This window comes from Octopus sinensis, linkage group LG6 (genome assembly GCF_006345805.1).
Source record: "Octopus sinensis linkage group LG6, ASM634580v1, whole genome shotgun sequence".
Lineage (NCBI taxonomy): Eukaryota > Metazoa > Mollusca > Cephalopoda > Octopoda > Octopodidae > Octopus > Octopus sinensis.
In genome coordinates this window covers 3704828-3727584 of record NC_043002.1, presented here as the reverse complement: position 1 = coordinate 3727584, position 22757 = coordinate 3704828, and the positions used below count along the sequence as shown (strand labels likewise).

At 38.0% G+C, this 22757-nt stretch overlaps 1 protein-coding gene across 9 annotated transcripts in view; it reads left to right on the top strand.

Moving 5' to 3' along the window:
- LOC115212760 (programmed cell death 6-interacting protein) overlaps positions 1-22757 on the top strand; it is a 54336-nt gene that overhangs the window by 1623 nt on the left and 29956 nt on the right. For all 9 annotated transcript variants that reach the window (XM_036503554.1, XM_029781425.2, XM_036503553.1 and 6 more), the window contains exons 2-8: positions 11089-11143; positions 15513-15582; positions 16610-16737; positions 18740-18893; positions 19240-19349; positions 20599-20715; positions 22258-22480. In XM_036503554.1, the coding sequence (XP_036359447.1) occupies positions 11089-11143; positions 15513-15582; positions 16610-16737; positions 18740-18893; positions 19240-19349; positions 20599-20715; positions 22258-22480 (857 nt within the window). The remainder of the gene's footprint in view (positions 1-11088; positions 11144-15512; positions 15583-16609; positions 16738-18739; positions 18894-19239; positions 19350-20598; positions 20716-22257; positions 22481-22757) is intronic.

The window sequence follows — 22757 nt, the reverse complement described above, 5'->3', positions numbered from 1 at the left end:
CTAATACACATGATATAAAATCCCCTCCTGGTACCGCACGTATTTACTTACAACTGTCTTTGTTCAAGTTCAAAAATACCCAATTAGCATTCCAAGCAAATAATTTTTATTGTTTTAACTACCTCCAAATAATTTCTTTTTGGTTTGGCTACATTTTCCTCGTGTATCTGTTTTTTAAGATATTTCTCTGAAGTGGATTGCATGTTGACACTTTATTTCCTTTCAAAACTATTTTCGGTGTTAATGCAATGAATTTTCATTCAATTGTTGCTATATCTTGCTGTAAAAAAACCCAACTACTATTCTAATGTATTTTCCTTGTTAGCCTCCTCAGATATTTTCCTTGCAGCAAAGTCAAATAATTTTTGAAAAGCTGTCTTCTTTAATCACAAGAAATAAATTCAACTTTCGTTTGAAATATATTTTTTCTGTACCTTTTGTCCCTTTTAGCTCTGTCTATCATCGTCTCCAAAGACAGCCTATTACTTTATAACTAATGGAATTGTTTTAAAAAATCCTCTCAACTAATTAACAAGTCCTTTCTACTATTATATGTGAGGATTGTTGTTTTCTAAACCGTTTTTTTCCCCTTGTTTTGTAATATATTCCCTGTTGGTACCCTCATTATACCCGAGGAGTCGTTTCCTGTCAGAACTGTTCAACGCTGCAAACACACTCATGTTACCAGCATTTTTAAATATCGTGCATTGTTTATCCTATCTTTAGCACCAAACCAACTTCCTGTTGCTCTCTTTGTTCCTAATAGAAATATTTTGGATCTCGCCTTGCTTAAGAATTATTAAAGCAAAACAATGCGCTTGAAATACTTCGGTCGACTGCAATGCGGCTGCAGTCAGCTGTTGATCCCCACTTTTCTGGGTTTTAAATGTTTGTGAAGCAATCGTTTACCAGGAACGGGTCGAAGGGGGCAACTTACAATGAATTTGTTTCGGGGTAAACTAGACAAAATTTGGCAATTGCTTTATATATATATATATATATTTTTTTTTTTCCGTGTGAGCTTATGCGTTAATGTGTGTCTTATGTATATGCACACACACACAACACACACACAAAGGAATCGGTGGTTTGTAGTGAAACGGCAAGTGTATTTCGCCATGCATTGTGACGTATTTATGACAACTGCAATCGGGTTTTGGGGCGATGCATTTTTCCCTCGCTTCTCATTACAACATTCCTTTCAATATATATTTTTTCACTGATTCATGAAACCCGTTTGTGACTATAAAACTTCTTTTGTTAAACCCGCAATCCTAATACTGTGTGTATTATCTAATATCGATAAGAAAGCTCATTCAGGGAATCCGTTATATCACCGCGGCTTTGAATGATTTTCTTCTTTCATTCGTTTTGTGTTCGTTACTGTTTAGGGAGTTTTTTGTTTTAATTCTGTGTTCTCTTAACTGAAAAGAAACCGTTTAGGTCTCCGTCAATGTAGACGGGTGGTGCTTGAGCGCTTGTTGATAGTAGTTTCGAGCTGTGACCAGTGACTGGGAGGAGGGAAATCACGTAGAACTAGAAATGTTACAATAAAAAAAAAAAACAAGTGAAAGGACTAAAGTTTACTCGTTATCAATAATTAGATTTATGTTCGTTGAGGACCGTTAAAAATCCTTATCAACATTTGGAACTTGGTCCTAATAAACTCATTTGAAGTGCTGTGAATTTACAATTTGCTGGATTATAAATACTTGATATTACAGTGAAGACTTTTGTAGATTTTTTCGAGTGCTTCTTAAGCATTTTCTAGCATCAGAATATCAAGACAAGTTGATTCTTGCTTTGACCAAAGTAAATCGGTTTGAAACTCGTGTCGAAAGAAACTGAACTTCAAAAAATCTTATAATTAATTTGCAGCCAACCCAAGACATTAAAAAGGTTTTCTTCAACTTGACAAGACTCAAGTATTTCTGAGATGAAATCTTAAACGTACTCTGCCTACCTTTCTTCAGTTTCAGCTCCCTCAGAGAAAAATCATCGCCCCCTCCCCAGCCCTCCAGTAAATACATCTCGTTTGTGGTGTGTATAATCATCGTTTAACGACCGCTTTCCATGCTGGCATGGGTTGGACGGTTCAACTGAGAACTGGCAAGCCAGAAGGCTGCACCAGGATCCAGTCTGATCTGGCAAGGTTTCTACAGCTGGATGCCCTTCCTAACGCCAACCACTCCGTGAGTGTAGTGGGTGCTTCATACGTGCCACTGACACGGGAGCCAGTCAGACGGCATATATATATATATACACACACACACACACCGTTTCACAGTTAAGTACCTTAATTATGAGGTAGTAAAGTCGTTGGGTTGGTCCCAGGTCGGTCTTGATTGAGCAGATATATGATTTAAGATGTTCAAACTGTGACCATCTCGTCTTTTTCGGACTACATCTTTATAACTATAGGTACGGGGGTGGTGGTGATTTGTCTGCTATTTCTAGCTGAGCGAGCGATTTGGTATTGCCGGTGCTGGTGTGTTTATGTTCCGACTTCACCCATCCCCCTTAAAACACACGTACACCCCACCCCCCGCCTCACCTGAGTGTTGCCACTTGAAAAGTCCTCTCCTTTGAATCTCCCCCAACCCCCGACAGATACCCACCCCTACCAAAGTCTGAGAAGACGACTCTTCAAGCGATCCATTTAGTGAAGCCTTAATTAAGCCCTACGAGACCCTGTTAAGATTTCGGGTTTGGTTCTTCGTTGGAGAAAAAAGATCTTCTCCCTCCCCCAAATCATTTCAGTGTTTCAATTCTCTTTGTTTTTTCTCCGTCACCGTTAAGCCTCATTTGTTTCTCTCTCCCTGACTCACATCTGAATCACGTATCAGTTTTCTTTTCTATTTTAAAGTTTCATTTTAAAAGCTAAAATATCTCGGCTGCTTCTCCTTTGTATTATGTGACCTACAACAACAACAACAACACACTTGAGACGATGACCCAGCAAAATAGTTTCAAAGAAGCCTACTTATATAAGAAGCCACTTCAAGTCAAACAACAATTGTTGTGAGAATATTTTTTGTTGAAGTTTCGGAGGTTGTTTATATCCTTTGTTTCACAAAAGTATTCTGTGGTTGTGATCCGAATCCAAATTCAAATTTAATCTCGCTCGTTTCGAAGAACAAAGCCCGTCGTCACACCCTGCCCCAGCGGCACCTTTTTAGAAGTTCAGTGACTTCTTCACTCATTGTGAAAATTCACAGAACACAGTCAGGCAGAAAATAATCAACCTTTTTTAACACTTTTCATTGTTTAGAAAAAAATTGTAAACTTACGAAAAGGTATTTATGAATGTCCGTATAACAAAGACCATTATTATCCCTGGTGGACGAGGCTGAAAGAGTCGAGGAAAGGCACTTTACTCATCGGTCAAGCTCTCGACTCTTTTGCGGATCCTCTTGGAAATTGAGGCAAGTGGGTACCTCTCAGTGAATTTGTGAAGAGACGGGTGACTCTGTCAAAAACGGTCTAAAGTGAATGGCCCTACTCTAAGTATGCACCTGTAGACTGGAGAGCAGGAGAGAGGGCTCGTATCTTGGTTGGTCAGGGTAATCCCGGATCTGTGTGGTTCCTTGATTGGCCCTAGTTGGGGTTTCTTTTGCATCAATCATGTTGTCACACACTTAGTATACTTTAATCGCATTTCAATGTCTTTTTCTATTTCTTTCTCCTCGTCCTTTATGCAAATCCCCACAGAAATTGTCTGCTAGTCCTTGTGATGTGCCCTGCATGTAAGCCCCCTGTGGCTAATAGCCAGCTGGCAGAATCGTTAAGCTCGCCGGACAATGCTTAGCAGCATTTTGTCCGTCTTTATGTTCCAAGTTCAAATTCCGCCGAAATCAACTTTGCCTTTCATCCTTTCGGAGTCAATAACATAAATACCAGTCATGTACTGGGGTCGATGTAATTGACTTATTCCAGAACTTATTTTGACCGTGTGCCAAAATTTGAAATCAATATTATTCTTATTTTTATTTAACGGTTACTATGTTGTGTTTGGGGAGAGTCATTTTCTTTTTGTGCCTTATAATTTAACACACTCACCGGTAAAATTCCCACTTATTTCTTATTTTTATTTTCCTAAAATTTCCGTTGCATCGTGCAACCTTTTCAAAAGTCTTGACTCTCAAATTGTAATGAAAACTCTGCAATAGTCAACCGTGAAGGAATAAAGTTGTGTTTTTATTTATTTTAATGGCAGGTGAAATAATCAGATCCACCTGCTCCGGCAGCTGCTAAAATCTTTTCTATGACCACCTTGTTCTTTTAAGCAATCTCTGCCCCCCACCTCTTGACAGGTGTATATAGTTTACCTATTTAAGAGAGTGCGCTTATATATATATATATATATATAATATATTTAATAAGGCAGGTGCAAGACGTTCTGTCAATAATTAAAATACTATCATTCCTATTTTCTTGCACCATGTGCTTTTTTTCCTGCAGAAATTTTGTTCCTATTAATTTTTTTTTTAAATTTCAAATACAAAGACTAAAAACTTTTATTCATTCTGTAAAATAGTGAAACAAAGCAGTTGACACATTTCCTAAATATTCGGTAAACTTCGAAAAGTGGGAAGTTGCGCAACCAATGTTCATAGCAACAGTAATTCTAATTTTGGTACAATAGTTCTTTTTTGAGGGGAGGGGGGAAGGAGTTAAGTTGCTATCATCGCTCTCAGTACTTTACCTCATCGACCCCCCGAAGAGAGGAAAGGCAAAGTTGACGGTACTATTGTTAAAAGCCGGGAGAAATAACGTTCAGTATTTTTGTTCGACGCACTAAACAGTTCTGCCAGTTCATTTTGATAATGATTTTTCTTATTGTTTGCCACGGTGGCATCAGATGAAAGGGATATTACAAGACCCGTTTAGTTTTTGTGAAGGGGGAGAAAGGGGGGAAAAGACGGTGAAATGGGATTAGCCACAAGGGCCTATTTAATAAGACAATAACGGGAGTCATTTTAAAAATAGGTATTATTCTATTGTTGTTGTTGTCGTTTCTGAGCTTTAAAAACCCAGTAAATATTTTCTGCTTCCTTTGTTATGCGTCCTCATGCGGTAGTTGTGACTTATTTAAATTTTCATTGAATTGTTCCCCCCCCTCCTCCTTCCTCCTACAACGACCCACAGTTTGTGGTAGAGGCAAGTAAAAGCCGGGCACGTGTCGGTTGACAATAAGGACTCGTCCTGTGATTAAGAAAGGACCAGATGGTGGGGGTCGGGATAGACGCACAAGCGAAGCGTGTTTCACGCGTCGGTTTTCCTTCGTACCGTCCCCATTTGTTGGCCCTTTGTAGTAGTAGTAGTAGTAGTAGTAGTAGTGCTGTACCTTAAACATGTTCGAAGGGTTTGTTTTGAATATTTTTTTAACAAGCAGACAACGATGTCACTCTCTTTCTTTCTCTCTCTCCCTCTCTCTCATTAGTCAATAACATAACTTGGGAAACGTGTTTAGTGGTGAAACTAATTTGATTTGGGATTTAAAATTATTTCTGCTGCAGCTGAACGGATTTCACAATCAACCGAAATTCTTGCTTGAACCCCCCCTCCCTCTTCACGTCCGTTATTACACCACCGAAACCCATCGAAGAGATTGTGTGTGTGTGTGTGTGTCACGATTATTTTCTCATGAGGTTCTAACTTTTGAAAAAAGGGGTACAAAAAGAAAAGTGGATTTAGGTGGATAGATTTGTTACGGATTATAAACCGTCCGGCAACATCAGATTAAAATCTTGTATACCAATATAAGCTTTTAGGGATTAGAAGAACAGCTGAGGAGAAGGGTTTTCTCAGTCGTAATTGAAGACTATTGTTAAAAGATTTGTAGTCTCTCAGTTTTTTTTTTTCCTTTCTTTTCGGTGATTTCTACTGATTTAATAATAATAATAATAATACAAGTCATTTTACCGAGAATGGTAGAATGGTGTGTAGCTGATACAATAAATGTCTGTACAAATACTTTTACTTTCAAAAGAATTTCAGAACGGAGCCACTTTTTAAAATATGAAAGATAAAGATTATATATGTAGTCTGTGACTACTGAACCCTAATTATCTTTATAAAAGGGATGCTGAATAAAACACTTTAGGGGTCTGAGAGCTGGCCTTGATTTTTTCTTCTTTTTCTCAATATATGAACCCTCGGTCTTGGATATCTGTGGGTTTTTTTGTGGGGGGGGGGTCGGTTTTGTCACGGATTTTTGTCAGTGAAGAGGTCGCGGTCTCAAAGCGACGAAAATATTTTGATAAATTAAACTTAAATGTTGAAGTGAATCGAACGGCTTTTGTGTGTTTCTTAAATGGCTTACAAAACACCTTCCACGCTGCAATTGTTATTATTCCTATTTACAATAAGTTTTGAATTCCATATTCTGAATGAAATGCTTTGCCATGTTTGTTCTGCTAGTTTTAGAACGTTGCTGCAAAACTTAACGTGGCTGAGTATCCGTTAGCTGAACCAGTTATACTAACAAACCTCATTTTAGCAACAAATGTTTCTACGTAATATATCTAACCCCCCCCCCCCCAGATAAGATTACTAACAGTGTTTACTACAGGAACTATTAATTGCCAATTAGCAACTGTGATTGTTGATTTTGATTAGATATAAAGTTTCTGTAGAAATTTGATAAGTGTTAACTTATTAAAGAAATGCGGCTCTGGAGCCATTCGTGCCCCCCCCCCACTAAGACACCAAGTGCAACCAGGCAGGAAAGACCCGACTGGTGTGTTGTATCAAAGCCAAGTCGACATGGAATCGCAGAGTTGGCTCATTGGAAACTTCTTACCTAGAACTGTAAAACTCTATACATCCACCGTCAAAGAATTCGGTTAACTTTTATACTAAGACCTGCTTAATTCTTTTGTGTAGACACAAATGAAGAATCTGTTTGTCCGATATCTTTTTTAATTTTTTTATTATTATTGTTGTTGGGTTGGGTTGGGTGTTAGTGAAGCGTGTTCTCAACCCGTTCGTGTTTCTCCCCTTCTTTTGATCAAACTGTAAGCTGATATCTGTAACCTGTGAGAATATCACACACTGACAAGATTTACGAAAAGTTCCCACGCTTTGCCCCTCCCTTCTCATTTTTGCCTCTTCTAACTTCTAATGCCTCTTTAAAAAAATATAATAAAAGGTAACTCTTGTTCGCTGCACCATTTTCTCTCTCTCTCTCTCGAATTTCTGAAGGGTGCCTAAGTTGTTGGAGTCGCTTTAACAACTGTGTCAGTAGTTTGGTAGCTGAATTGTAAACTAAAGACGCAACTGAGTTGTAAGACAAGTACTTTGGAAGAAAACTTCATTTAAAACCAGCTGTTTTATATTTCTTTTCAGGTGGATACAGGCAACAAGTTTATTAAAACATAACCTATATAGGGATTTAGGTTTTAAATGTAGTCAGGAATGTTGCGCCAGCGCATTCAAAGACGAAGTGTTCGGTGGTGCTATACAGTTGTAAAAAATGTATTTAATTAGAACATATTAAAATATACCTACGTCTGAAACACTGTACAAAGTGTGTTGGTTTGGGGGAATTGTTGACATTGGTTGTAGGAAGGCTTAATTTTCTTAATTTTGACGAGGTTAAAACCAGGGTTTAGGGCTCAGCAGATTGTAAGGAATCACGAGTCGCCTTGACTCGACACCGATTAGTTTATTTCCCTTCAAGTAATTACTTCTTGGCCTTAATTAAGAAACAGTTCCAATTGTTTAAATTTTTTTTTAATTGAATGAATTCTCCCCTGGTATTTACTTAAAAGCCGGGTACTTTATCGGTTACCGTTTGCCGAACCGCTAAGTTTCGCTGGCGTAAACACAACACCAGTTGTCGAGCGGTGGTGGGGAACAGCACGCATAACGGGCTTCTTTCAGTTTCCGTCTAACCAAATCCATTGAAAGCGTTGGTTGGCCCAGTGCTATTATAGCAGAGAAACCTCTTAGCCAAGCTGCCACTATTGTTTTTAATTACTCTCACAAAACGTATCTAAGACTACACCATTCCATGTGCTTTGTGTAAAACGTTTGATTTGAGGGAAATTTGACTGCTATTTCTGATTTTGTTTCGCGTCATTGATGTGCAAAAATATCTTGAGTCTTTATTTAAAATGTAAAATTAAAATGAAGACAATTCTTTCTAGAATTAAGGGTACAGACAGAAAGGTTTATGATAAGCAATAAATTGTATAGTGTAGGCGCTGTTAAGCAAATACTTGGATGGCAAGGAGCTGGGGTCGTATTTCAGTTGTGTACCAAATTGGTCAGTCAGGGTTTCAACCGAAATCTAAATTCGATAGGAGTAAAACAATTTTCTGTGATGTTGCTTTTGTTTCAATCAATAACCTCTCAAAGATACAATCTTGGTCTGAAGGAGTTAAGATTCGCGGCTCTTCTCGGCCTCCAAAACACTGCGTTTAACACGTTGAGTGCCAAGGGGGGAAATGTGTAAATTGGCCCCGTGTGCCACGTGTTTTTTGTTTTTTTTTCATATTCGTTTCGTATTTCAATTGTATACGCGGCACATTTGTAAAGTGCCGTATATAAATGGCACTCAATGTGTTAAATCATTGCAGAGGTTGACGGATGAGTGTCAAATCCAACTTGAGATCGCACCCAGGGTTTCACTCCCGGATTTATAATAAGGATTATTACTTCACAGCGTTTGCCCTACGAGGTGAAGTTGTTTGCCCTTAAATTAGGGGCCTGTAATTTTGGGCAGGGAAGGGAGGGTCTCGTGTCAAACATGGCAATCATATCCTTAAGTAATGACATGAAGTTTTTGAGTAAGAATTAGGAAATCAGTTGGCGGACGTAAGGAATGTGGACCGCACCACCTTTCGTCTTTGTTTTTTTTTTTTTCGAGTACGGAGATTCTGATTCTGCAAAATCGGGATGGATATCATTCTTCACATTCAAGTTTAAGAAAAAAAAAAAGGTGGGGGGGGGGTCAGCCAACAGCTAATTATTTTGTATTGCATTTAGTGTAAGGTCTTGTATGAATTGGAAAAAAGAAAAATATTTTCACGAAAAATTGCAGAATAGATAAAATCACCATTTTTCATTCGTGATCTCCGAATAAAATGACATCACTTGGGAATTGTAAAGCTAAAAGCTTTGTGTGTGTGTGGAGTATATGGTATAGGTGTGTTTAATAGTTTAATGGGCATTAAAGGGACAACGTCGATGCAGTTTATGGCTAATTTAGAAGAAAATGTGTTGATGGCGTTGACAACCAGTATGTGGGCGAGGAGGGGGGGATCGCTGCTTCACCAATTAATTGTTGGTCATTCGCTGCTACTCCTGGCAGTTCAGACACCTTTGCACCCATCATGCGACAATCCTCCAACCCATGGGTCTGTTCGGGTGGTCTTTGCTGTTGAGGGTTTTAGGAGGTCGCAGTGCAAATCCCACCTCAAATCCCTTTCAGTCGCCCCTATTTTAAGACACAGGAAACGTTGGGTCTATTTTTAACCATGCCGGTCTCCTACACGCACACATCAAGCAAAAATACACTTCCATCAGATGTAATGTTAAGACCGCAAAGTGATCAGAAAAAAACTGAGATTTCGGGACCCATGTTATCCGAAGACCCCTCTCCGCCAGAAATTACAGTGAACTGAGGATATCTCGAGGGGCACGTGTGTTTATATTTAAAGGATATATAAACTTTCAAAATACATTGTGTGTGTTAAGAGATGGGAGCAGACGTTTAAAAGTTGTTGAAACATTAGTCAACGTGTTTAACGACCGGGTTCTATTATTTCAATGATGGATCCGGCGCTACCCACGTCGCAATGGCACCGGATTAGCGGAACTGGATAAAGTTTAGATTTATGGAGGCAACTTGGCCAAAGTGTGTGTTTTTAATAACTTTTTACGTGATTTAGTGAAGAAAAGGCTGTGAGGTGGGGGTAGTGTTTTCACAGATGGAAGGGAACCATACCAGAATGTTGGCTGTAGAATAGATTCCATTGAAGGGGCTTAAAACCGGATTTTCACCCCAAAACAGCGGCGAATTTCTTGATGGGGTCCCATAGTTTGTTTACCTAATTTCACTTAGGAGACTTCATTGGAACTGAAACCCGAAACCATGGAGGTGCGAAGCGACACTTAATCACCAGTGTTTTATAGTAAAATTATTAATATTTCTGTAGGGACACAATGCAATTAAGGTGTAGCGGGATTTGGATAGCCAGGAAGGTGCGCGAGAAACTTGTTAACCCATTTTCTTATAATATTAAAAATAATCTTGTTTCGTTTTATTGATTATGGATCGTGGTTTCTCTTTGGTTCATTCACGTTTTCAGCTTGTTATCTGCTGTATATAAACACGAAACATTTCGGAGAAACTTTACTTACCGACCGAAAGCGAGTTCTGAAATTTGGTTATAGAATTTTTGGTATTCGTTAGGAAGGGCATCAGCTGTAGAAACACTGCCAGATCAGACTGGAGCCTGGTGCAGCCTCCTGGCTTCCCAGACTCCGGTCGAACCGTCTAACCCGTGCTAGCACGGAAAGCGGACGTTAGACGATGATGATGATGTTTAAGAGATAAAACTTCTCCAAGAACTGTCAGGAACTTGTAATGATTCATGTTCAATTAATTCCGATCTTAACTCCAGCAATTTGGAATTGGTTTATGAAAGGTTCGCTTCTCCTTTCCCTTACCTTCATAACTTTGATATTGACACAAGACCTGTCTGTCTGAAATGAAGTATATTTTGCTTTCCTCTGACAGTTGTATAACAGAAAAATCTTCAACATTTCAATAACAAATTTTGCTGAGGTTGTTGGGTTGCACGTCATCCTACAAACATTTGTTTTATCATTAAAATGTTTTCACAAATTGGAGCAAGCAGTTATTTTGTGTGTGTCCAAGAACTCGAAGCTCCTCGCACCACAAAGTATGCTTACATATTTTATAGTAAATGCTGATACCAGTAATATAAACGGGTTGATTTAACTAAACTCTTACAAAATTGGCCACAACAAATAATTTGAAGTGCATTTTTTTCCGTAAATATTTTTTTTAATTACGTTTTTGTTGGAATAGTTGTTCTCTTTCTCTTCTCGTAGATACTACGACCAACTTGTTGCCATTGAAAACAAGCTACCAATTTCAGAAAACCAGGTACTGTGCCATTTTTCTTCTCTTCTTTCGTCTCTGTTTTAGCTATGGAACAAAATCAAAGCCCTAAATACAATTGTCTTTAATGGGATAAAAATAGATGTATACCAGGTGAGGAGGATGAGTCGTGCGTGTCTGTTTAGCTATGCACACATCAACACACAAGCTCCATCACCATCTGTTGTGATGAGAGGATGGATGTGTGTGTTTAAATACTGACGTCCGACGGCTGAATGGAGGAGATGCTACCACACGGGGGGGGGGGAAATAAGGATGCGACATTAACATTTTGTTAGAATTATCAACGTGTGCCATACTATTTCAGAATAATATTACCCTGTCTTTGATTTTGTTCCATTCTTTCTGCACTTTTTCATTAATTTAAATAAGTGACGATGGAAAGGGGAAACTTATTTTCTTAATTGTGTGGGACAGCAACCGTGAAAGTGGAAACGGTGATGAGGGGTGACTAACGAACGATATACTTTCCAAATATGTTCTTTTTGAAGTCGGCATCTTCACCATTACTTTCATCTTTCTAGATTTAACACCATCTTCGGGAGGGGAGTAACAAGTTCAAAAGAAATTAGGCATTTATGAAAACTATAAATGCGTTTAAAAAACTAAAATTTCCACATAATTCAGTCTTGCTACTGTATATATATATATATATATATATATATATATATTATATATATATATATATATATAAAGCTGTATTTGGTCGACGACTGACCCTGTCTGAGACATAGTGTAACTAAGGCGTTCCTTCGCTATTGGTCTACAGTGTGTCGGTGCGAGGGGACAGCGTCATTTACCCTGTTTTTCAGCCTAGTCTCTTCATGTCATGATGGGAAGGTATGCGTGGGGTGAATGACGTTGTATACCAATATCGAAAGATTGCCTAGTTTTAGTTAACAGATCTGTTATTCATTTAAACGTATCATTCTGATCCCACCCTGCCTGACGCCGCCCTTGGGTCAGATATTAAATCAACTGTTTTGAAGGGATTTAAATTAAAATCTTCCACCAAACTTGTGTTTCGGACACCTGCTTAAATATGTTATTTCATGAAATTATTTTCAAAATTATCTGAAACAAAGTCTGTCGATTTCAACAGAAATATGGTAATGAAAGGGTTAAAAGGACTTATTTTGTATAATTAGCAAGTTAATTATAATTATTGGTCACGTATGAGGAAATGTAACATTTTGAGGAGAGTCATAAATATTTGATTTTAATCTTTATCAAGGCTGCTTGTTATTTAAAAGAGAAAAAAAAATGTTTTTAAATAAAATTTTCCCATAAAAGGTCTTTTGTTTTGAATGATAATATTGTGAGAATTGACAGAAGGCATGTTTAGATAAAATTTGGTGGTTCCACAGTTGGTTGCTGAAATAGCGACGACATCAGTCTTTGGTTCTCTGGCAATGACCACCCCCCACCAACCCAACTAATGGCAGGTCTTGTAGTATTTACAAAACAACTATCCCAGATTTTATACTCTCCTCTGCTGAACGCATTTTCGTTTCACATTTTGTGTTTGTTCTTTTTTTAGCGAGTCTTCATTAACTGTCTACATTTATATCTAATAACAGAACTATTTATAATTAATTAATTTCTAATATAAACAGTTTTAACAACATATTTCCTTCTCATTCGTCACAATTTAACCTTCTTTTCAAACGTTTCAATAGTTTTAAAATATCGCTTCTTCCTTTTCTGAATATCTATAAAGACTCAATATATTTTTTTATTGCAATAATTCGTTATCGAAAAGGCTGCGAGGGTTTTTTTTCTTTAAGTCTTTCTCTATATCCAGATGTTATTAAACCGTGTTAAAATTATAAATTACATTAACCCTGTTCAGTTTGTTTCGTTTTTTTTTAAAATGGCATCGTATAGAGTAGTGTGTGTGTGTGAGAGAGAGAGAGAGTAGGCATAATGTTTAGTACTGGCACCAACAGAAGATGGAGTGAAAAGTAGGCCTCCTCTGGGTCAGCTGGAAATTGTGCGGTGTTTTGTTTTTATGGCAATTGATAGTTGAAGAGGGAGGAGGCTGTATATATAAGTGTGTGTGTATATATATATATAACAATTTCTAGTCAAAGTGTGTATATATGATGTTTATAGTTGAAGTGTGTCTATATAACATTTCCTGTCAAATAACGTTTATTAAACGTTGATGATATTTCGTGATCTGAACTGTCAAATAGTTCCCCTGGTAACTTGTGGGTGGTGGTGGTGGTGGTGGTGGTAATAATGGAGATTTAGGGTTAGGGATTTAGGGTTAGGGATTTAGTTAGCATTCCTGGCAGAATATTTTGAAATTTTATTGAATATTTAGGCTTCAAAAAATGAAAGGGTCATTTCTTCGTGTCATTTGCCATTTTGACGTGTGTGTTTAGATCGTATTGTAAAGAATATTAGAAATAGACTCTGCTCACTGCTAACATTATCTCATGTAGAACTCAATGCATTTATTTTGGCAATGTTTCGATGGTAGTCTCAGATTTCGGCAATTTCCGTAAAGAGTTTTTGTTTTTATTTTCATGTCCTATTTGACGATTGCTCAGAAGTCGGTGAAGGAGGCGAAAGGGTGTGTCAGACGAGTACAAACAGTAATGATAGCATTTGGCTTTTCCAGAATTGTTAGAATGTCAGTGTTAATATTTTGCCACCATTTCCCCGGATATTTACTGCTTCAAGCTATATTTTAGCTAAAAAAATTTTTTAACTCTTTGAGTCTGGGAATAAGGGGACAAAATCAAAACACTGGCATCGAATAGAAACTGTCTGAATTCCATAGTATTTACAGTTGGGATTGATTTCTCGTTTGGATTAGTCTGGATTTGGATTAGTGATTCTGAACTAGTTTTTACTTATGACCCCCCCCCCCATTCCTGTTACATTCTACTGGACTCTCATAAGCATTTGGTGTTAAAAAAAACCCATCTATTTTTATTAATTAATTATTATTAGGAATTGTATTAAAAAAATTTTAATATTTTGTGCATTGTGGAAGATTAACCAATTTAACAAGAAAATCCCAGTTGGACCCCAAAAGGGTCATATGAACCCTAGTTGAGAAACTATTAGTGTATCTGGTTGAGTTCTGCTTGGCCAAATCTTTCTTATTCCTTTATTTTGTTGACATTAAAAGTCTACCCCCAGCCACTTAAAATAGATCAGTTTTGGTGCTTATTTATAACAAATGGGAAATTCCAAACTGCCTGTGTGTCAATTACAACTTCACAGTTTTGGCTTCATCATCATCATCACCATACCTTTGTCTCATTAAACTGTTTTATTTCCTTCTGCTTGAGTCAACTTCCAGTCTAGTTCTTCCTCTTTTAATTGACTTCTATTTTTTATCGAAAGGCTGCCTCAAATCTTTACAATTCACTTCCCCTATGTTTTTTTCTGAAATCTAAAATGTTACTTTTCTTCTGTTGTTTTGTCCAGGTTCACATTTTTGTTATTTAATGTCTAGAGTTTGAGGCTTACTTTACAATCCAAATAACTCATTACTTTTACAGATTACTTTCGAGTGAATTTCTTCTGTATTGGCTGTTGTTTGGCGATTTGTTTAATTTCCTCAAATTTCCTTTCTCTGTTGTAATTTTTGCTGCTAATTTCTACCAGGGTTCTCTCTGCCTTCAACAAATTAGGATGAAGTGAATGAATGGATAAACTTTTAGTGGCATCAAACTTCAGTTAAATCATCTTTAAAAAATAGCCATTTGTAATGACTTCATAAAATGGTGTGAATTGGCAGCACAATGAACAAAATGCTGCACGTTTCTTCTGGCTCAAGGACCAGAAATTGCTTGGGCACAATTTTGTTTTTCAAACATTTGAGGGTTGATAGTCAAAGTACCAGTCATGTACTTGGGATCAGTGTAAATGACTAACCTTCTCTTTGCTGGAACTGGATGACCTTCTTTAGGAGTTGAACCAGAGATAAATTCACCTCCTGTTCTTCACCATTTCACTTAAAAATTAGTGGTAACAAAATTCCCTCAAGCAAGTGTTTTGGCCCTTAACTTACCGTTTAAGGGGTGCAGGCTACATCCAGGTCATGACTCCCGGGTACTTTCCTGCTGATGCTTTTTAGCCTCTTGGAAATCATATTTGTACATTTTAACTTCTTGGAGATTTCATTGAATTGTAACTCCTCTCCATTGACTCGGCTTTCAAACTTAGAAGAAATTCTGCTGGTTGCCATGGTAGCTTGAATTTATTGTATAAATTATGTATTTCTGTATATATGTTGCATTGTTTGCCTTTTTCTTTTATAAAGAAATTAAACTGGAAATTCCTAAAAAATGAAGATAATCCATAAATGTTTTTTCTTTTTTTTTTCTTTCAGATTAGAATTCTATTCAAGTGGAAAGATGCTTTTGATAAAGAATCTTTTTTTTCAGGACGGAGAACACTTGGTAAGTAATTAAATTCCATTGCTAATCTCTTAATCCAGCATTCACAAGGACATTTCAAATGCCTCCCTTTGCACGTGGGGACAGTTGCAGGGAAATTGTTACTACAATCTCAACAGGGTGTGTCACAGGTTGTATGGCATGCCGTTACTTTGCATTTGTTTCAGTCTTTAGACTGTGGCCATGCTGGGGTACTGCCTTCAGAAGAGTGAATCAATGCCAGGATTTATTTATAACCCTGGCACTTTATTGGTCTCTTTTGCCAAACCACAAAGTTACAGGGATGTAAACACACCAACACCGGTTATCGAGTGGTGGCAGGGGATACACTCACACTCACGATCTGCTACTTTCAGTTCCCATCTGCCAAATTCACTCAAAGCTTTGGTTGGCCCAAGGCTATAGTAGAAAACACTTTGCCCATGGTGTGATGCAGTGGGACTGAACCCAGAACCATGTGGTTGGGAAGCAAACTTCTTGCCATGCCACATGACTTGAGGTATGGGAATGTCTTCGTTTCTAAGGGCTTCCTTGGGATTTTAAAGTAAACTTTAAATTATGAGCAGGGTTCCTTAAGCTTTTACGTCAGTCCAGGATTTGGACAAACCTTGTGATCTATCAATACGTATACCTTTTTAGCAGGAGTAAGATGACGAAGCCTTCAATTCTGGGGTAGCCGTCCGTGTAGGCTTAGGGTCCAAATATACCTCAGAGGGCTGGAAGCTTTGGGTGATCTTAAAGCATTAACCAGATAAGTGTAATTCCATAGCAATGTAACAACAGTAATACCCTGGTTTAAAGCCAGCAAGGCAACCTATACATGGACGATTGTCTTGCTAGAAATAGCAGCCAAATTACCCTCAAATTACATGTTATCTTGAAAGGAACACTGAATAACGTAATTCTGGATTCCCAGTGAGGGCACACCTGAGCTAAGCCACAACCATTGCTTCGTATTAACAATTATGTGTTTGTTTGAATTATTCTGGTCAAAGAGTCTTTTATTTATTTATTTATTTTTTATTTTTAGGTGTTGTTTCTGGAATGTATGAGAAAGTATGCATGTTGTTCAACATTGCTGCCTTACAAAGTCAAATTGCTGCCTCTCAGAATCACGACACTGATGAAGGACTGAAACTTTCAGTCAAATTATTTCAAGTAAGATCATTTGTTTGAACAAAATAAAACTGAAGACGTATTTAATTAATTTTCTAAACTCCTCTTTTGTTTCCATGTGTAACGACTCAAGTCATAATAATAAACTTTTATTGGTGGTAATATGACGTAATGGTCTTTTAGCCTGAATAGGTACAATTGTTAGTTTCCCGTTGGTTAAAATTACTGCCAATATTTGAATTCTAAACTTTCGTCAAAGAGAAATCTTTCATGAAATAAGGTTCTTAGAATTCAGGTTTGAGCAGTTATAAAAACCCTGATTTTTGGGGAAATTAATCAGTGATCATTGGTTGTCACCTGACTCCACAACACTCACTCCTTTGAGATATTGGCTATTGTTATGCCATGTCTCTTACTGAGGAGGAATTACAACCGTGTTTCGTGGTTTGCTACAAGGCTATTTTGAATTGTTGTGTAAAACTCTAGTAGCTTAGTATGGAAGAATTAGCTAGTATAAATTTGATGTCATAACTCTCTACGACAATTTTCTTTGATTTCTAAGATGTACTGTAAATATTAAATGTGCCTAAATAAACTAATTTAGTAAATACTTTCTCTTTCTCCATTTTCTTCAACCTGTAAATGAGATTTATTCCTGTAACTATGAAACTGTTTTTATAGCGGTGAAAAAGAGCGTGTTTTATTTATCTTCAACATATATGCATGTTTCAGTGTCTTGGTGTATATAATTTTTTACGCAGCCTGAGTTAGGATTTATGTGTAGCAATAATACTTATAATTAAGTTATAAGTGACGGGTTTATCACCGTAGATTCCCACTCAAAAAAAAAAAAAAAATGTATTTATTATCTTTTCCAAGTTCAAACATGTTATAAACTGAAATTGGTAACCAACCGATGTGGATTACAAATTCTACTTTGGTGAATAATCACCATATAAATAAGATAATCTCAGCCTGTTATAAAAGTGGTAACTCACCGTTAGAGATGGATAGATTTTAGATACATTTCCAATCATTTTACACCTGCTTTCCATGTTTTGTCACAGAGTTCCACCCCCTCAACTGGTCTCAAACTACATTTCACTTGTATTTTTGGCAGGACTTCTACTACAGGAAGCAAACTTTTTGTAGAATTTACTGGGAATATTTTATGATGGCACTGGTACTTGAGAGATTCGCAATGTCGAAAGAATCTTCTTCACTTGATGTCCATTTATTTGCCACTCACTTTGTTGTGAGTGTACTTATGACTTGGTGTATTCCATTGTGGCACCAGTATCAGAGAGGTTACCTTGTCTCCTGCAACACTGTAAGAGTCCTCTCTGTTATCTGTTTGTTCAAAGCAATGTGACCCGGAGGGTGAATGAAATAGAGAAGAACAAGAAAACCAGGACAAGAGGATAAAAGGAGGAGGAGAGAAACTGGATGATTGGAGGAGTAATGGAGGAAAGATAGTGATAGGCAGTTTGTTGTAGTAAGGAGATTCACATGAAAACATCATGGATGGGTATATTAGAGGGGGAGGAGATAATGATTATATTTGTGAATGACAACTTGCCTAAGGTTTGAACTCCAAAGCTTTATATTTTACTACAATATTGTATGTTACTTCAGTATTACTGTATATTACAATGGTTTAACTTATTAGATATCACTAATCTCCGAACAGTAATATTTATCTCCACTTAAAAGTGGATGTTGTGTTGGAACACAAAATACTGCATTATTTATTCTGAGGGAACCTCTTGTGTACTTTTGGTGCATATAAGCACTTGTGTTTCTATCATTAGCAGGAGATAATTGTCTGCTACTGCCACCGGAATTATCAGATCACATGATTTCGACCTTCCTTAGCCTTGTCAGTGGTAGATATCTGCAGTTAGAGATAACAGTGATATATATATATATATATATATGTTTTTGTGTGTATAAAATCTCAGTGTCTATTCGGGCATTGGGTCACAGCCTTTTGGTACAAATACTGCTTGTGTCATTATTAATTATTACTAATTTCTGTTGTTAGCAATCAGCTGGTATATTTGGACACTTGAAAGACATCGTATTGTCCCACACTCAACAAGAACCTACTCCTGACTTGAACCCAGAAACATTAGCTGCTATAAGTGCTCTCATGTTAGCACAGGCTCAAGAGGCTTTCTACAGGAAAGCGACATCTGGTGAGTTGAATGCAGAAACTTACAGTTTGTAATGAATCTGATTTTGAAAGAAAATGCAACTGCTAACCCCTTGAATTCCACTGTCCTATAAATAGGACACTAAATGAGAACATTGAATAAGCTATAATCACATTGTCTCAGTGTCCTATAAATAGGACACTGAGTATTTTCATTTCTACTTGAAGTAAAGGAGTTTTAATAATAATTTTTTTCATTTTAACCTGTTTTCAATCATCGTAAAAAATTTAAGTAATATTCAGAAATTTAAGTATCTGGGACTTAATGGGTTAAATACCAACATTAAATTTTTGTTTCAATGTCTTTCTTTTTTTCTTTCTTCAACCAGAGAATATGAATGACGGCATGGTTGCTAAACTTGCTTTACAATCTTCTGATCTTTATGCTGATGCGATGAAGCTTTTACAACTCCCGTCCATTCGAGAATTGTGGCCGAGGGTAAGTTTCCGTATAAAACACTGTGAAATAGCTTGGAAAGATGACTTGTAAAATGATTCTGTATTTCTGAATAGCTCAGTCTGTTATCACGGGATCATGTAATCAACCAAACTATCGGATGCTGTTAGGCATCGCTGGTCACAATGCGCTTTGCATTGTCTTAGCTTTGAATGATATCACCTGGCAAGCAGGCCAACACCACCCCCTGGTTGTGGGGAGGGAGGGAGGGAGGCTGGTCCTTTGCAGGGGTCACCTGTTTACAGCTGAAGGGACTGGAGCAAACTATAATGAAATCTTTTATTCAAGAGCACAATGCTCTGTTTGGTCTGGGAACTGAACCCACAATCTAACAATTGTTAGTGCAGCATCTTAACCACTGGGCCATGCACCTTCACATCAGTCAGTCATAATCTAAAAAGCAATTATTCGTTACTAGTAACATAACTGTCACTTTTAAAACCCACGCGGGTTAAGTTACATTTCTGAAGAAGATCTTTGGTTTCCGTAAAAATTTTTTTATTTTTTTACATATGGCGCAGGAGTGGCTGTGTGGTAAGTAGCTTGCTAACCAACCACATGGTTCCGGGTTCAGTCCCACTGCGTGGCACCTTGGGCAAGTGTCTTCTGCTATAGCCCCGGGCCAACCAATGCCTTGTGAGTGGATTTGGTAGACGGAAACTGAAAGAAGCCTGTCGTATATATATATATGTATGTTTGTGTGTCTGTGTTTGTCCCCCTAGCATTGCTTGACAACCGATGCTGGTGTGTTTACGTCGCCATCACTTAGCGGTTCGGCAAAAGAGACCGATAGAATAAGTACTGGGCTTACAAAGAATAAGTCCCGGGGTCGATTTGCTCGACTAAAGGCAGTGCTCCAGCATGGCCGCAGTCAAATGACTGAAACAAGTAAAAGAGAGTATGGATTTGGGGGAGAAACAAATACATTTATACACACACACACAAACGGAATGCCAACTTAAAACGAACTTCGTGCTCTGTCTGGCTTTTACGCCGACTTGAAAAGATACCCTTCCCTCTACCCCTGACCCTAACCCCACATATATAAAAAAAATTTAAATTTTACAGAAAGTGACGATCTTCAAATGTAAACAAATACACGTGATGTAAATGGGACTCCTATTGGAAGAATGCCATCTAAAGTATTTTCATATCTATACATCTGCTGAACCGAATAAAATTTTGGGAATTAGGAAAACTTAACGAGACTTTGTTTTTTTAACTGAACTAGGATTGGATTCCTGCTACCGTTATGAAACAGGCGGCGTTTCATGCATTGGCTGAATACCACCAGAGCATTGTGGCTCAAAAGAAGAAGAGCTATGGGGAAGAAATTGCCCGATTGCAAGTAAGTAATTGACATTTAGGTCAACAAGATTAAGGTTTTTTTTCTTCTTTTTTGCCAGACCAATTTTGTGGGTTTGCCTGGAGAAATCTGCAGGATTGCATTTCACTTTTGTTTATCTTCATCATTTAACATAGTTTTTCCATGCTGGCATGGGTTAGATGGTTTCACTGAAAACTGGTAAGCTGCCCCAAGTTCCAATCCAATTTGGCAAGATTTCTGTGGCTGGATGCCTGTCCTGATGCCAACCACTCCAATAGTGTAGTGGGTGCTTCTTACATCCCACCAACACAAGTGCCAGTTACGTGACATCAGCATCGGCCATAACTATAACTGCCTCTGAGGCCCAACGTTTGAAGGATGGTTTTTACATGCTACTGGTATGGGTGCCAGTAAAGTGACACTGGCATTGGCCACGGCTAAAATTTCATTTGGCTTCACGGGTCTTCTCAAGCACAACATATTGCCAAAGGTCTCCAGTTACCTGTCATCACCTCTGTGAGGCCCAATGTTTAAAGATCCTGCTTCACTACCTCGTCCCATGTCTTCCTGGGCCTACGTCTTCCACAAGTTCCCTCAACCATTAGAGATTGGCACTTCTTCATGCAGTTGTCCTTGTCCATATGCATCATATGACCATACCAGCGTAGTCGTCTCTCTTGCACACTACATCTGATGCTTCTTATGCCCAGCTTTTCTCTCAGGGCACATTTTTGTGTGTCCGTCCAACCCATGCCAGCATGGAAAGCAGAAGCTAAATGATGATGAAGGTTGGCAACAGGAAAGGCATCCAGTGGTAGAAAATCTGCATCGGGGAATTCCATTTTACCCGTGCAAGCATGAAAAGGTGGACATAAAAATGATGATCTTTTATCTTTTACTCTTTTCAGTCATTAGACAGTGGCCATGCTGGGGCAGCACCTTGAAGAATTTTAGTTGAGAAAATCGACCCCAAAACCTTATTTTTGGTTTTTAAAGCTTGGTACTTATTCTGTTGGTATCTTTTGCTGAACCACTAAGTTACAGGGATGTAAACACATCACCTGTTGTCGAGTAGTAGTGGAGCACAGTGACATACAGAGAGAGGCTTCTTTCAGTTTCTACCTACCGAATCTACTCACGAGGCTTTGGTCTGTCTGAAGCTATAGTTGAATACACTTTCCCAAGGTCACACGCAGTGAGGTTGAACCCAGAACCATGTGGTTGAGAAGCAAACTTCTTGCCACACCTGCACCTATCATGACAACATATTCTTCTACGATCCTTGTTCCTCCTGTCTCAGATGAGTTCTTGTCTTTCCTCTGGTTGCCAACAGTCAACAGATTTCCCAGAGCTCAACTCCATTCCTCTGTGCAGCATTCCTTGCATAGTTCTCCTCGGAACCAGTTCCCATGGCTTTTAACCCATCAGCATACAGATTTACTTTGTCAAAATGTTGTGCATATTTATTCATCTCCGTGCATTCAGATGTTTTGTCTTGCTTTGATCTCTGTGGAAGTGTGTGAAATATTGAACTGGTCCCACTTTTCTTTTCTTTTTTCCTAGCATGCTGATGAATTAATGAAAGCTTCCTCGACTCGAGGAAGCGGTACTTTCTGTTTCCGTACGGAACACAATAAGGTTGTACGTGCTCTAGAATTGGCTGTAAAAGACAATGATTTTATTTATCACGAGAAGATCCCTGATTCAAAATCTTTACCTCCCATTGGAAAAGCTCCGGTTGCAAAACCGACTCCGCTACCTGCAACAATGAGTTCAAAATTTGTTGGTAAGTCAACAGTTTAGACTGACTCATAATGTGTGTGTGTGTGTGTGTGTGTGTTTCTATGGACTCTGCCTTTTCCTTCTTTTCTTCCTGCTTCTGATGAAGAAAGAGCCATGCTTGAAATGTCATTTCTGCTCCTATTTTTTCATCTAAAACTTCCACTGAGCATCAATTTAATATATTCACTGTGTATGTTTAATTGACTTGTGTTGTTTTTCCTGTTTTTATTTTTATTTACCCTGTGTGTGTGTGTGTGTGTGTGTGTGTGTGCTCCACATAA